The sequence below is a fragment of the Anomalospiza imberbis genome, chromosome 8, assembly GCF_031753505.1.
Source record: "Anomalospiza imberbis isolate Cuckoo-Finch-1a 21T00152 chromosome 8, ASM3175350v1, whole genome shotgun sequence".
Classification (NCBI taxonomy): Eukaryota; Metazoa; Chordata; class Aves; order Passeriformes; family Viduidae; genus Anomalospiza; species Anomalospiza imberbis.
Window position 1 is genome coordinate 19873726 of NC_089688.1, and position 14910 is coordinate 19888635.

Below are 14910 nucleotides of genomic sequence, written 5' to 3' on the forward strand. Positions count from 1 at the left end.
CCTCTTCCTGCTGAGCCTTTGTGCGACTTACCGATGTATGAAGTAAGAAACTGAAAAACAAGTGCTGCACTACCACTTTTTTTCCTAATTTTGTGTTGCAATAGTTGATAAAAAGGCAGCAGAGGAAACGGCAGCTTCGCTCGCTTTGGTACTGGCTATTGCCAGGGAATGAAGTGCCAAGTTTGGCCATCTGTTTCATATACCTAAATGGATACAAGTGGATGTAGTTGGAACCTACATTATTTCATAGAATGTAATGTAGGAAACTGAAGTCTATATAGCAGTATTTTTATCTTCCTTTAACATTTCCAGAGACTGTTTGTTACATATATTGTTATATTTTAGGAGCAATAGATTAATCTGTAAACCAAATTGTGAGCTTCTAAGTTCTTTTAAAAAATTTCATGAGATTTCTATTACACATGTACAAGAAATAATTAGGCCTCTATTACAACCTCTAGCTAATCTGTCAACTTCATCTACAGCACTCGAGACATAATCTTCTAGATAAACACACACCAACAATTTTTGGAAGAAAATAAATTTTATGTTTCAACAATCTCATATGTCTCTTGACAAGACATACGAAATAGAACAGAATATTTAATGTCAGAAATGTGTAAGTTACTTATTTCAATAGGCTTTGAATATCAACACTACACAGATGTAAAGACATTATTTCAGAAATTTAAGAAGTTCCAGATAAAATAAAATACCTAGTAATTAAAAAGTTTCAAAACCAATTGGATTAAGAATGTATTCTATTCAATACAGATCAAACCGGACAATCCTTTCCTGCATCACACTCCTCTGCAAACATATAACCAAAGCATGTATTTTACAATGATTTTATACTATTCATTTTTGTTAATTCTATGAGCTCACATAGCCTATACATATAAATATCATGTATTTAATTCATGTAAAACAACAGCCTGTGCTGTATATTCTTTGCATATCTCCCAGGATCATTGAAGAAAGTAAAACATGACTTCTAAAAAGAGTCTGTTTTCAATTCAGAAGCTGAACTGAAACCCAGTGTTTCTCTCAGTTAGGAAGCCATTAAGAGTGTTGATGCAACTGACTAACTCCAGTTCTCTACCTGCTTGATGAACAAACTAAAAAAATCTGTTCATTTCTTTGCAGCCTCCTATGTTTATGAAACATACCAGAACAAATACAGAGTATAAAACATTGTCTGCTGTTTTACTTTTATATTGAAATTAACTGAAAACAAAACTTGTAAGAAAACATTGCTTCTATGAACAAAACGGGGTAAAAATCCTTCAAAGCCACTCTATGCCTATGGAAGTGTGCAAACTGTGAAAATCCCAAAACTTGATAGGTTAAACATTTCCTATTGAAGCTGAAATGTCTCAAAAGTATCCCCCAGGTACATATATGACAGTATATGCTTTATTAATTTTGTATTACTCTGATTCACAGGAGAATTGCAAGTTGCACTCACTGCAATTTTGCAAGCAAATTACTTTCCCTGAGACACAGTGAAAATCCCACTCATAGTATTAGAACCGAACACTTTTCTCATGCTATGTTTAAAAAAAAAAATCCCCAGAGTCTTTTAGGTCTTCTCTGTCCAATCCCACGTCTTTCCATCAAGGCTGATGGCACTCTTAAAATCTGTTTCCTTCCTTCTTAATACCTCTGTCAGTGATTAAGTTCCCTACTAGTTTGCTATTACTGGCAGAGGTTGAGGTACGGGAAGGGCTTCAGCCAGGCTCCAGGAGAGATCATTAACTCCTTCCTGCACAGGAAGGACCCAGTTTTTCAGGAGTACAGATAGCTCTGTACTGGACATGTACAAGATGAGGAAGAGAAGCATTGTTGAAAATACTTCATCAAGCTGAACCTCAAATTGAACTGTTATTGTTATACCACGCTCTGAGGCGACAGGGATTAGGTTTGGGCATTTCAAACATCACCAGAAAATAGCCAGAAAGACTAGCCACATCTAGATTTTACAACTAGCCAGCACAAGCCTTTCAGACAGATAAAATCTCATGGGATTACATGATGCTGATGCAAAACTAGCACTATATTTTTGAATTAGTTAGTACTTAATAGTTTACTACAACCCATAAAAATAGTTCCCTATTTGCAAATCCTTTTCTGGCATTATCTTAAAAGCACATTATTTAAGAGATATTAATCCTCTTCAATTTGAATGAGCTCATTTTAGTAGTATAATACATAAAATGCAACATGACAAAACCTGCAAATACACCAGCACTTACCAGTCAAAACCAGACTTATATTTAACTGAATTATGCTAGGGCTCCTCAGGTAGATATTAATGGTTCAGCCACACACAAAGAAAGCTGGAGCAGAGGCTATGCTGTTGGCTTTCCAAAAATATCTACAAGGAAGTAAGCACCCGTGTGACTGGCATTTATGAAGGATGTCAAATTATGCACTTCCTATGCACATGACAGGTTCAAAATCTGGATCACCAGACACTGGAAAAAATCAGCTTGATGAACAAGTCAATGAAGAGATGATAGGAATAAGAACTGGCTTTTCTGAATTTAACTGATGTAAGAGTGTACAAGCATAAGCCGCTCATATGAAGAGAAGGCTGAATTTAAATGAAACAATGACACAAACTGCATGAAACATCTATTAAGTACACTATTCTGATGATGATGTATCACATGATTCCCCTATTTTAAAAGCTTTAATTTATTTTGAAATTTGTTTCTAAAGACTAGGACAATTCCAAGCTCTTTGGTAATGCCTGTGAAATTGGAGAGAGCTGTTTCAGAACAATTCATACAGGTTACTAGCTAGGTTAAAGCTTCACTTGGCAGTTGCCCATTTGGAAATCACTGCAAGAACTGAGTCAGAAGCTGATGTGTGAACAGTTAAAAGATCAAGATAACCTGAATTGCAGACACATATTTCATGACAAACTTAATCAGCATTGAACCTAAAGATTTTTTCAAAATAAAACAAAACGCAGCGCAGATATGATTACCTGTGAATAGTTTCAGGCTTTATAAAAGCTTGAAAAGAAATATGTTGAAACTTGCAGCAATGCAAGTGATTCCTTATAAAATAGTTTTGCTACCAATGGCGAATCTGACCAGGCTATAGAAAAATCAGAACTGCAGTTCTGCTGCTGTATGCCAGATTAATCAGCCTGCAGCACACACTCTTTGTATGCCCTTTTGACTCTATATAATGGACTAGCAATAAAAAAAATTGCTCCTTCATAGCAATACACATCACACAGACAGTTGCTTTATCTGACTGTTGTCTTTCAAATTAAGTACTTTGAATACCATCAAATCCTACACCAAGTAACAAAACCTGCAACTGACACTACAAGTAATCCTCTATTTTTTTAGGATACACTGCTTCACAGCAAGCTGGTCATTCTCCTTACTCCATAAGAATCCAGGTACAAAACAAAAATTAGCTATTATATTAAAGATAAACTGATATATAAATATATGTGCTGGTTTAGGCTGGGGTGGAGTTAATATTCTTCACATGGCTGGTATGGGGCTGTTTTGGATTTGTGCTGCACACAGGGCTGATAATAAGAGATGTTGTCATTGCTGAGCAGGGCTCACACAGAGCCAAAGCCTTTTCGTGCTGCCACGCTGGCCAGGAGGCTGGGGGGAGATACAGCCAGCACAGGTGACCCCAACTGACCAAAGGGCTATTCCAGACCAGATGGCATCATGCTCAGTATATAAAGTGGGGGAAACACGGAGGAAGGGAGGAGACATTTGGAGTGATGACATTTTGCCACAACAACCCCCTGCAGCACTACAGGCTGGGAACAGAGTGGCTGGACAATGCCCAGGCAGAAAGGGACCTGGGGGTACTGGTTGACAGCTGACTGGACATGAGCCAGCAGTGTGCCCTGGTGGCCAATAAGGCCAAGGGCACCCTGGCCTGTATCAGGAATAGTGTGGCCAGCAGTTCCAGGGAGGTCATCCTTCCCCTGTACTCGGCACTGGTGAGGCCACAACTTGAGTGCTGTGTCCAGTTCTGGCCCCTCAGTTTGGGAAGGACGTTGAGATGCTTGAGCACATCCAGAGGAGGCAACGAGGCTGGTGAGGGGCTTGGAACACAAGCCTTGTGAGGAACAGCTGAGGGAGCTGGGGGTGTTTAGCCTGGAGAAAAGGAGACTCGGAGGCGACCTTATCACTCTTTACAGCTCCCTGAAAGGTGGCTGTAGTCAGGTGGGGGTTGGTCTCTTTTTCCAGAGAGCAACTGACAGAACAAGAGGACACAGTCTTAAACTGCGCCAGGGGAAGTTTAGATTAGAGATTAGGAAAAAATTCTTTACTGAAAGAGTGACTGGACACTGGAATTGTCTGTCCAGAGAGGTGTGGAGTTATTGTCCCTGGATGTGTTCAAAAAAAGAGACTGGATGTGGCACTTAGTGCTATGGTTTAGTTAATGAGGAGGTGTTAGGTCATAGGTCATGGACCCAATGATCTCAAAGGTCTTTTCCAACCTAGTTCATTCTGTGTTCCAGAGTAGCCACTACTTGCGACAGGGTCCTGCTGTCGTGGACATGACTGAACAGCTGTCTCCCCATGGGAGGTAGTGAATTCAGTTCTTGCTTGGCATGTGTGTGCAGCCTTTGCTTCCCCTATTAAACTGTTTTTACCCCAGTCCACAAGTTTTCCAGCTTCTATCCTTCTGATTCTCTCCCCCATGCTGGAGGTGGGGGAGTGAATGAGCAGCTAGGAGGGCTTGGCTGCTGGCTGGGGTTAAGCCACAGCAGTGTACATGAAAGTACAGTCCTGATCCAAAAGACATCACAGCTATCACACAAGGAATTACCAGTTCTTTGGGGCTACTTTGTAACTTCTGTCTGAAAGGGAACCAGGAATGAAATACATTAACTTGAAAAGTAAGAAGGGCTTGAAGACAAACCATTAATAAAGACAGGGTCTACTGATTTTCAAATCAATAGCTTACAATTCTGTAAAAGATTCTCATACTATTTGAAATCAAAATATATGATCAAACCATTAAAATTCTCATCTAAAGCACTGGCTGATGATCTCAGAGTACTCTTATGTCTGCTCTATATTTAAAACAAGACTAAGATATAGACAAAAATGCTAATTACTGGCTCATGCTCCAAAACCAAAATAATGAAAACACTGAAAAATTACTTTAGACAATCCTACCAGACAAGTAAGACCACAGGAGAAAAATGAAGGCAACCACATTTTGCTACTGGATACCCACATCACAAATCCCAACAGATCATAGGCAGAAAAAGTATTTCCCAGCCTGCAATTGTGTTAATGCTGTAAAATCTTCCCACATTTTCAGATTTCATTCATACTGCCTATGTTTCTGTTTACTAACTGTGGTGCTGAAGACACAGAATCGCATACCTAAATCATGCCTGCTGGAAACTGTAATTTACACTTCCTGTAAAACTGAAGTTACATAACATTTAGGCACTTTGCGCATTTTGCTTTGGACAGGCCCCCTCAATGAATAAAATATCATCTCCAAAATACAAATTACAGACCCTAGTCTGGGCAAAGCACCTGCAGTTGCAAAGTGTACCACAACACAGTAAAAGCAGCAGAATTAGACTCTCACGCCATATCTCTAACTCTGAATTTTCTTAGGACCTTCATCAGTAAAGGACAAAATAGTCTTGCTTATTTTTCTAATGATGCCTTAACTAAAGTGTAGCTTTTACCTTTGGCTTTTCTGCAACACAAGGACAGAAGTTCAGAAGGAACAGCTATCAATTTGTTTTAACACTTCAGCCAAACTCATTTATGACATCCAATCTTCAAACTCTGTTTAACCTAAATGAGAAAAATGCAGCACTATACAGAAATTATTTTGCTTTGCAGTCTCAGCTCAGTGCTGCTTTTACCAGTGCAGTGCAGTCCTAGATCAGTGGAAGGTGACTGCAGCATGCTGCAGCATCAGACAGAAACACATAAACTGAAAGGTGCTTGTGGGTGTGATTTCTTCAGCCAGAGACAAGAGGACAGCAAAATGTCTTCACAGGAGGCTCTCTAAGAACTCTGCAAAGAAGTTTCATGGCCAGCACAACTTAGAGCAACCTACAAGATGCTCTAACAGCTACCAAGCAACAGCTTTGTGATGAGAGATCTCAGGAAGAGAGAATTGAACTAAAAGCATTTTTACACTGACTTTTGAGGAGCACTTGCCAAGCTGTGATTGTCAGTTAAAGCTACAGAGTACATTCTGCTTATAGATAGATACATCAATAGACACAGCGCCTCCTTATCAACTTCACCTTAGCAACAGAATTTCCATTATCAAATCCCCCACAGTTTTTATATTTAATTTTACTTTTGAATTTTTGTTCAGTCAACGGATTGTGGGCCTGGAGGTACTCCTCTGACAGGCTGTGTATGGGAATCACAGAACACTGCAGACTTAGTGACGCAAAGCTCACAAGATGAAGTGTTTAGAGAAAGTCTACCACATGCTTATGAAATATTTTGCCAAGCTAGAGTTTAAGAGTTAATTCATCTGTTAAAAAAAAAAACAACTTTGAAATACTACACATTACCACAGACTCAAAGAAACTCATATCTATAGTAGGCAGGGCACTGGCAGAACAACTTCTACTCTGTCAAGTCCCACTTTGACCTTTTTCAACCAACCATATACTAACCATCATATAAGGTCAATTATTTTCTTCTGAAAAGAATTTGTCTTACTAGTTACCACAGCATGTCCAACTGACTATTCAAGAAGTGTTAAAACACAGAGTTCAGTAAGGGCCTTACATTTTTGTTATTAAGTTTCTGATTTTTCTGTTGTGGTTGTTGAAAGGATTATGGAAATTGCCTTTCTTTCTCTTTGTCTTCTTCCACTTCCTTTCAAAGATCAGAAATAAGATAGCTCTCCCTGAGAAAAGCTCAAAAGTATGCATGCAACATGAATTATACAATATTAACATGTTCTATAAAAAGGTGAGAGTGATGAGCCTCTAACAAGTTTTGTCATTAATCTCATTTTGTTAGGCATTAAAGCCAAAAAGATGCTGATAAAAGCTTCACAGAGTCTGATGAAAAAAAAAAAATCCTGGCTTGCTATAGATACAGTCTGCCTATTTAATGAAAGGCATGTTGGCTTAGGGTCTCATTTATAATGATTTAGCATGTCTTACTGAATTTAGAGATGCAAGTAAAATAGCAGCAAATTTAAATCAATAAATTAATCCAGTTAAAATCTAAAAAGAAAATTAATTTAATCCAATACAATCTCTTCATTTCTTGAGATGCAGAGCAGTCTTTAGGAGCTTACTCTCCTAAATAGTAAATAATCCCAACTGCACTAGCTGTATGCTGATTCCTCCCATAAAGGACCTACATTTCACATTCCTCTTTATGGGTAGATCTCAGCAGTAGAAAACCACCTGCAGGATCAGGCTGTAAGTTGTTCCTTACCTGTAAATTATACACTAAAGCATTATATTTCAATAAATGTTATTATTTTTTATATAACGAGAACGAGTGCTGCCACTCCTGTAGCAGGGTAGGAAACAGCACCCTGGCAGGGACAGCTATACCCAACCAGCAAGCAAAACACTGAAGAAAAGAAGGAGCAAAAATGTGTTTCCATGGAATCTACATACAGCCCACAAGAAAAACGTACACTTCCCTTGTGAAGCATGGATGCACTACGAGGACATTAATATCTTGGTATTAACAATTAGGGATAAGTCAGATCTTGCCCATCCTACAATCTTCAGCATTTAATATTACCTCATGCTACTTATCCAACCACTCACCTCAAGTCCCTTCTTTTGTTCTGCTATTTAAGTAGGTATGCTGATACTTTATTTGATGTGGCAATGCTATAAATATTCTCCTAGCATTACAACCCAGGGATTACAAAAATATTCCATTTCACATAATGAAATTAATGTAATCTCAGTCATTACGTGAGACAACTGGCTTCAATAGCTTCTGTGACTGGAAATCAATGGATCACTTCATGTTGTAGCCTTATGCAACTGCACGTAGAATTACTCAACTCATTTCTTTGATTCATATTGTTTAGCAAGTAAAACCTAGTTCTCATGCAGAAAATAATGCTCCATTTTACATTCATGCTTCTTTCATTGAAATAGATCTTGTAATTTGATGTGGGATTTCAGACTTTTCAGTTTCACACAGCAATTCATAAATTGTAACAGACAGCTGAGCAGACAGCTCAAGTTTTTATCTTAAATACTGCTGTTCTTAGGGAGTAGAAGCATATTTCTGTGGTGTTGGCTGGACTTCTTTCAAAACACTCAGCCAGGTGTAACCACTCTTTCACCTAATTTTTTCCTCTGTAATTGAGCGCTAGAGGTTAAATCAGACCAACATCCACTTTTTCTCTAAAAATCCTGAAAGTCAGCAATGCAAAATTCCCTTACTGGAAAACCAGTGATAGGACAGAAACATGTGAAAAAATAAGAAATTAAATTTTAGTATTTATGAAAAAAAATCAGCATATTTTAAATGCTTAATATGGATAAGAGATTCATATGGTCCCTTCCTCATCCACACCTGTGGATGCCTTCTTCTGCTGTGTAGCCTAATACTCTGTCCTTTCTACAGATTACTCTGATATAAGCTCTATACTGAAGATGGTGGCGAAACTGCAATTATATTTAATATTCTGTTGTGGTTTTTTGCAGGCATCAGCTTTAGCCTGCCTGGGCTTGTTAGGTGAAACTGCCTCCAGGGACAACTCAAGTCTGAAAGCATCCCACCTACTTTCTCTCAGCCTAAGCCCACAGACCCTCACAGGTGAGGCTCCTTGTGATGCTCAGCTTCAGTATCTCCACACTGTATTCCCAAAAGCAGCTGTACTTAAGGAACATGAGGGAAGATCAGAGTGCAGTTTGCTCCAAGCTGACCTCTAAGACCAGACTGAGCCAGCAAGCAGTTCCCGTGTGATGTCTAGACAAGCCCACCACACTCCCCATGGGGGCTCTCAGAGGACTGATTAGCCCCAGCCTCACACAAACGCCCAGACTGCCACCTCCCACAGAGCTTTGGAGAATCCACTGTAGAGACACTAGCTAACATCAAAATCAACTGCTATGATGTGCGAAATGACCCATTTGGCATGCAACAGAAACTTCTCTTCCACCAGTTCTCCGGACGGCGCTCTCACCCATGTAGCCCATGTTCATCCTTCCCCAGCCCTGTCCACACTCGCCAGCAGGCACCATTCCCACTGCAGGAAGAGCCAGCAGCACCATGCTCATTGCTTTGCAGCACGCTGCCACACAAACTGCCTCTTCCAGTTTTCTGCACACAGGCTCACTGTATCTTTTCAAAGAGATAACATTCAAATTCACAGTTCTCTCTCCCCCGTCTGGCTAGTGCCTGTGCTTTTTCTACTTCTTTCAGACATCTTTAATCAGGGAAGCACCAGCAAAGCTCCATGATGAAGATCCCCTTTCCCTTGTGTTTCCTCTATAACCCAATTCACTTTCCACAGGCCCTGCCCTTATCTCCCCAGCTCTAAGTGAAAGGTACTTCCACATTTGCCTCTAACAGGAAAGGTTATGCAAAACCTTTTTTTTCAAAATGCAGGCTAAGCGATTTGGCAGTACTTGGAATTGGAGGAAAAAGACAGAAAACCAAACCACTGCAGTCATGGCATACCAGAAATGATCTAAACACTGTTACATTTCCAAGGAAACTGAACAGGGTAGTAGGTATCAGACCGCATCATTAGAGGTTGCATAGTGGAGCACTGCAACACCCAGCCACGATACGGTTTCGGCGCCGTTCTCAGCACAGAACCGGGGGTACCGGCACACCCCGGAGCTGACTCGTGCCCAAGTGCGGGCAGCAAAGCCCGGCACTGGGTTACGGCGGGCGCCCCAAGCCCGGCCACCCGCGCCGGGCCCAGGGCCGCCCCGTCCCGAGGCCGCGCTCCAGCCCCGCCGGAGCCGGGCCTTGCCCAGCTGCTGCCCGGTAGACAATGCCAGGGAGCGGCCAGCCCGGAGCCGGGCCACGGCCGCCGGCTCCGCTCGGTCCCCCTTCCGTGTCAGAGCGGCGGCACGGCTTGACAGCCCCGCTCCCTGCCCGCGCCGCACCGGCCCCTTCCCTCCGCAGCGCCCGGGACGGGGGACGGGGGGCGGCGGTCGGGCCCCCGCGCAGCGGCAGCGGGCGCTGCGCGTCCCCTCCGCACCCGGCGCGGCCGCTCCCGCCGGCGGCGCCGTCCCTGGGGAGCAGCTGTCAGAAAGCGCGGCCGGGCCGCGCCGCGGCTCCCCGGGCCGGCGAGCGGGCAGGGCGTGGGAGCCTCACCCGCCGGCGGCGCCACGGCCCCCGCGCCCCGCACCTCAGGGTGGGTCCCACGCAGGCCGTGTCGGTGCTCTCGATCTCCTGCAGGATCCGATCATGCTCGGGGAGACTCTCCGCCATCTTGGAGGGGAGGGACCCGGCGGCCGCGCCGCTGCGGGAGGCGCCGAGGGAGGAGCGGCCGCGGAGCCAGGCGGGGGCCGGCGAGAGACGCCGGGGAGGGTTTGCCGGTGCGCACGGGGAGCGGGGCGGCGGGGAGGAGGCAGAGGCAGGGGCAGGGGCAGGGGCAGGTGAGGGGCCAGGGGACGGGGCGCAGGTCGCGCCGGCTCGGCGGTGCTCCGCTGCCCTTGTCAGGGGCAGGGCTGGGCCGGGGGCGCCCGGGGAGCCCGCCAAAGCCTCTCCGTCCCCATGGCATCTCCGGGCGCTGGTGTCCGGCAGAGACCGCGGGCAGCTGCGTCTGCCCGGCGCCAGCCGCTGCGACCCGCTCAGGGCACTGTGACAAACGAGGGACGCGCAAAGCGCGGCCCCTGTCCCGGACGGACCGGCTGCCCGCCCCGGTGCGCCGCGCTGCAGAGACGCCTTGAAGGCTTATAGGGTTCGACACGACCTTTTCCACTGAGCTAGTTCTGGTTTGGTCTTGTGGCTAGTTCATGGTGTGGTCTTGTTTTATTATTATTATTTGGTTTGTTTTGATTCGACCGTTCCCGCACATGCGGGCCGTGCCCGTCCCGGCACGACCCTGAGGCGGGGGTTTCTGCATTCAGGTTATGTCAGTCTTCATTCCTTCCATTCTTTACGTGATAGAAACTTGGGGGTCGCGGAAAAAATAGAACAAAACCAAGACAAAACAAAAAAGTTTTTCACCTTTATGTGCAGTGGCTTGCTGTGTTTGACTAGAAACTGACACAATGTTTCCTAGTGCTTTGTACAGCAAACCTTCGTGTGACAACGAAGGAGGAATAACCTATTTTCTATTTAAATTTTACACTTTGTGGCCCGTGGCCAGGGATTAATTAATTCTTGGGTTTTGCATGCTCAGGAGACAGGATGCACCTGCTTTCTGGGCAAAATTATCTGCACTCAAGTGGGAAGTTCTTGTAAAGAAATAGGCCAGATATGTAAAACTTCAGAGTGATGTGTAACTACATTTTCCAGTAAGGAACTGACAGCATTTGACAAATGTGAATGCATCAAGGTCTACAATTGCATTTGGCATCCTTCCAGTTACTGTTACCAAGCCCATCATCTCTCCTGCCCTGGTGCAACTACACCTGTACACGAGTTAATAAATGGCACCAAAGACCGTGCACATCTTGTCTATGCTTGTGCCTTTATCATATTCAGTGTTGATTCAGGTTGTTGATTCACCTACTAAATCAACAAGGACTATTCTGAATGTAGACAAGTGCTTACAAAGTGCATAATAAAAGAAAAGGAAAAATCCTACCACTTGTATTTCCTTCAAGAAATCACTCAAATGCAGTAACAATTTGCCCACATTCCTTTTTTTTTCCCATCACCAAAATACTGAAGCTACAGATTGACACATTTTTCAGGGTAGATTTAATTTTCTTTTTTTAGCCTCATCGTTACTGCAACCTGATGCCTATAGTGCCAGGCAGGCTATTTTTAAAACTCTTCTACAAATATACCTAGACAAATTACATTGCAATCTTATATATATTACTTTTTTAAGGACAAATATGCAGAGGAATTTTTTCAGTTGCACTTTTACCATTAAACAGTTTCCATAAGCTACAAATTAAAAAAAATAAATCTTCAGCTATTTAGAAATATCAACAGTAAAACCTTAAGTAGTTCTGTCATTGGTGATTAAGTAGAAGTTTCATTCTTAAAAATTTAAGAAGCAGTTAATTCTTTTAAAATGTAGCTGTTAACTTTAAACTAAAAACACTGCTATGCAAAAAAGAAAATTTCCCCTTGTTTTCATTTTTAAGAGCACTTTCTTTTTTCACAAATCTGCAGCCAGCCATCAGAAACAGATCAGTTTGCCCAGGTGAAAAGAAAGAGCAGAGTAGGTGACCTTGGTTTGTATTTTTTCACTTAGGGCCAATCACATTGAAATTAAACTCAACTTTCTTGTAGGCTTCAGGGTCAGGAAAACAAAGTTTCTAATATATTGTGCTGACTGAAAGAACAGCTGTAGAATGGAACACATCCCTCATAAAGAGTATAATACTATTAAAAAGAAGCATACCTTAAGGTGGTTCCAAGAGGCAGCTCAAAGGACTGGATCTCAGCAAGGGCATTTTCATATATCTGATCTTTATTTTCTTCTAGATACAATTCTGAGAGATTTGACTTACTTTTCCCTGCCATAGAGTAGCATAAAACTAATCTAACTTTAGGAGAGGACTTTTATTCTGATTATTATAGTTGACTAAGTGACTCTGTAGTCAGCAAAACCAAGCATAAAAAAAAAAAAGGATCCTGTGCTAACCTCGTGACTCCTGAGGACTTTGTGTCCAAGAATGGTGCACAGCTGCTCTTTTCCTGTCTGCTGGTATCATTTGCCTCGTATGCACTACCCAGGCCTGCACAGTCTTTTGTGTGTGTGTGTGTCAAATATATATTAGTCCTAACAACAAATTTCCCGCCAAAATAATATTTTTACATCCTTGAAATAAATATTAAACCTGAAATTTAGTCACTTTGGAAACATAACTTTAAAGGAATTTTAGACACTAGACATCAATATTTAATTTCTCTGTTAAGTTTTATGAGATTAATTTTTGTTTAAATTATATTTTCATTTTGCTATATAATAAGCTTGCAGACAAGGACTTAGCTGGATTTATGAAAAAGGTTTATGGATCTCCTAAAGCAGATTAGAAAAACAGAGAAACATTTATGTTCTCATAATTTTCATTTTCAGCATTAGTAGTTGCTACTTATAATAAAAAATTGCAGAAAATGCTTTGTGATAACTGTGGGGTTTATATGTGTGAGCAAGAAAACAAAAAAAGCTGTTACTAATTTATTACCTGCATGGAAAAAAAAGGATAACAAATGTTGAGACCAGTGCTGCTGTCACATCATTTCCATTATGATGGCAAAGAAAACACTTTGCACAACTGCCATGAATTACTTTAATTTCAAACACAAGACTGGAGTTCTAGATCTTTAAGTTTAAAGAACTGTTTAGAAGCCTAATTCAATATCATTTGGATAATCAATATATTTTGGTTTTTTAAATATTTCAAGGGTTTTAATCAAAATTTGGCTCCTGATCTCAGTACTGGTCCTGACAGAATTGATTAATCCAGACATTTGTGGTGCAGTTAACTGCAGGGAAACAGAGATTACTCATTTTTGATCGGGGTGATAAAATGTTTATTCACTTCTCTGTGCCCAGTGGGAACACTGAGGAGATGAGTTCACATCAGTAGCAGAGGGAAGGAACACTAAAGGCTGCAGTGAGTTAGGGCTACATACAAATTTACAATGTGTTTCCTTGAACAAACTGCTTTAATCACCGGTTTATTTTTGAACCAAAATTAAGCAATTGCTCTGTTAGCATTACTATGCTATACATTTCCTGCTTTCATGTCCTGCATGGAGTTGTGAGTAATTTTTACACTTTTCACCAGAAATGGGAGCCTGTGATTGACCCATTCAGCCACTGGATGTCACACAAATGCAGATGAAAGGATGGATGTTGAAACTACTTATTCTAATCTTAACATTCACCAGATTCAGAATTAATTTAACAATTATGAGGTGACACTGTGAAAGTAAACTGCAAATACTATAACAAGCTTAAGCTTATTCGTGTGATGGAAGAAAGTACATCTACTGCTACTGTGGAAGAGCAGAGGCAGGGCAGGTAAATCAGAGGTGCCTCTGACATCTACACCCAGCCAGCACACATTGTGGCTGGCAATAAAAATAGAATTCTGTGATGGAAGTATGACAACTTATACAAAATGCTTTTATGAATATATTTATGTGATTTTAAATTAGTTTGATCCTTACAGAGACTTTGGGTAAAATTTCTTCTTCCTTCTCTGCCAAAAATTTAAACAGTAGCTTGCTTTAGGAAATCAGCTAACCAAAATAAACAGGACTCTGAATCTGTTGTGGAAATGTTCTTGTTGGTATCACAGCTGCCTGGAAATAAATATGTTTAATAACAAAACAAAACAATGCAAGAAGAAGCAAACAAATACAAAGGTGAATGACCAAGAAATAGGCAGATGTTAAGAGTCTCTTCAGTTGTGGCAGTGGGTGTTGAAGTACCATGGTTCTCTGGATGGGATCAGACCAAATTGCACCAGGCCCGGCTGCTCAGCTCTCCAGAGTGCTTTACACCCCCACTGAACCTAAGACCATGACACCCAGAGGATGGTCCAAGGTACCGTGGTGGATCTGTAGCTGACCTCAGATCCGTGGGCAGGAGTACATTAACACCTGCCAAAAGCCCTTTCTGCTGCAATGACCCTACTTCTACCCTGTGCTGTCTGTCCAGCCTCTGCTCCCCTTCCCCACTTCTGTCATCTGCTCCTCCCCACCATAATTCCAGTGCTGATTAGATGTGCGCAACATCTACATCTTTCAGTCACACAGGAGCTTTTCCTGTTTCCAG

At 42.0% G+C, this 14910-nt stretch overlaps 1 protein-coding gene across 9 annotated transcripts in view; it reads right to left on the reverse strand.

Annotated features, from left to right (window-relative positions):
* The window catches only part of EXOC6 (exocyst complex component 6), an 88724-nt gene extending 76026 nt beyond the window's left edge, over positions 1-12698 (reverse strand). For 3 of the 9 annotated variants that reach the window (XM_068197673.1, XM_068197672.1, XM_068197678.1), the window contains exon 1: positions 12523-12698. In XM_068197673.1, coding sequence (XP_068053774.1) covers positions 12523-12644 — 122 coding nt within the window. In that variant the 5' untranslated portion in view covers positions 12645-12698. Of the gene's footprint in view, positions 1-10344; positions 10507-12522 lie in introns of those variants that run through there. The other 6 variants (XM_068197676.1, XM_068197674.1, XM_068197679.1 and 3 more) reach the window with 3 other exon arrangements.
* Between the last annotated feature and the right edge of the window lie 2212 nt (positions 12699-14910).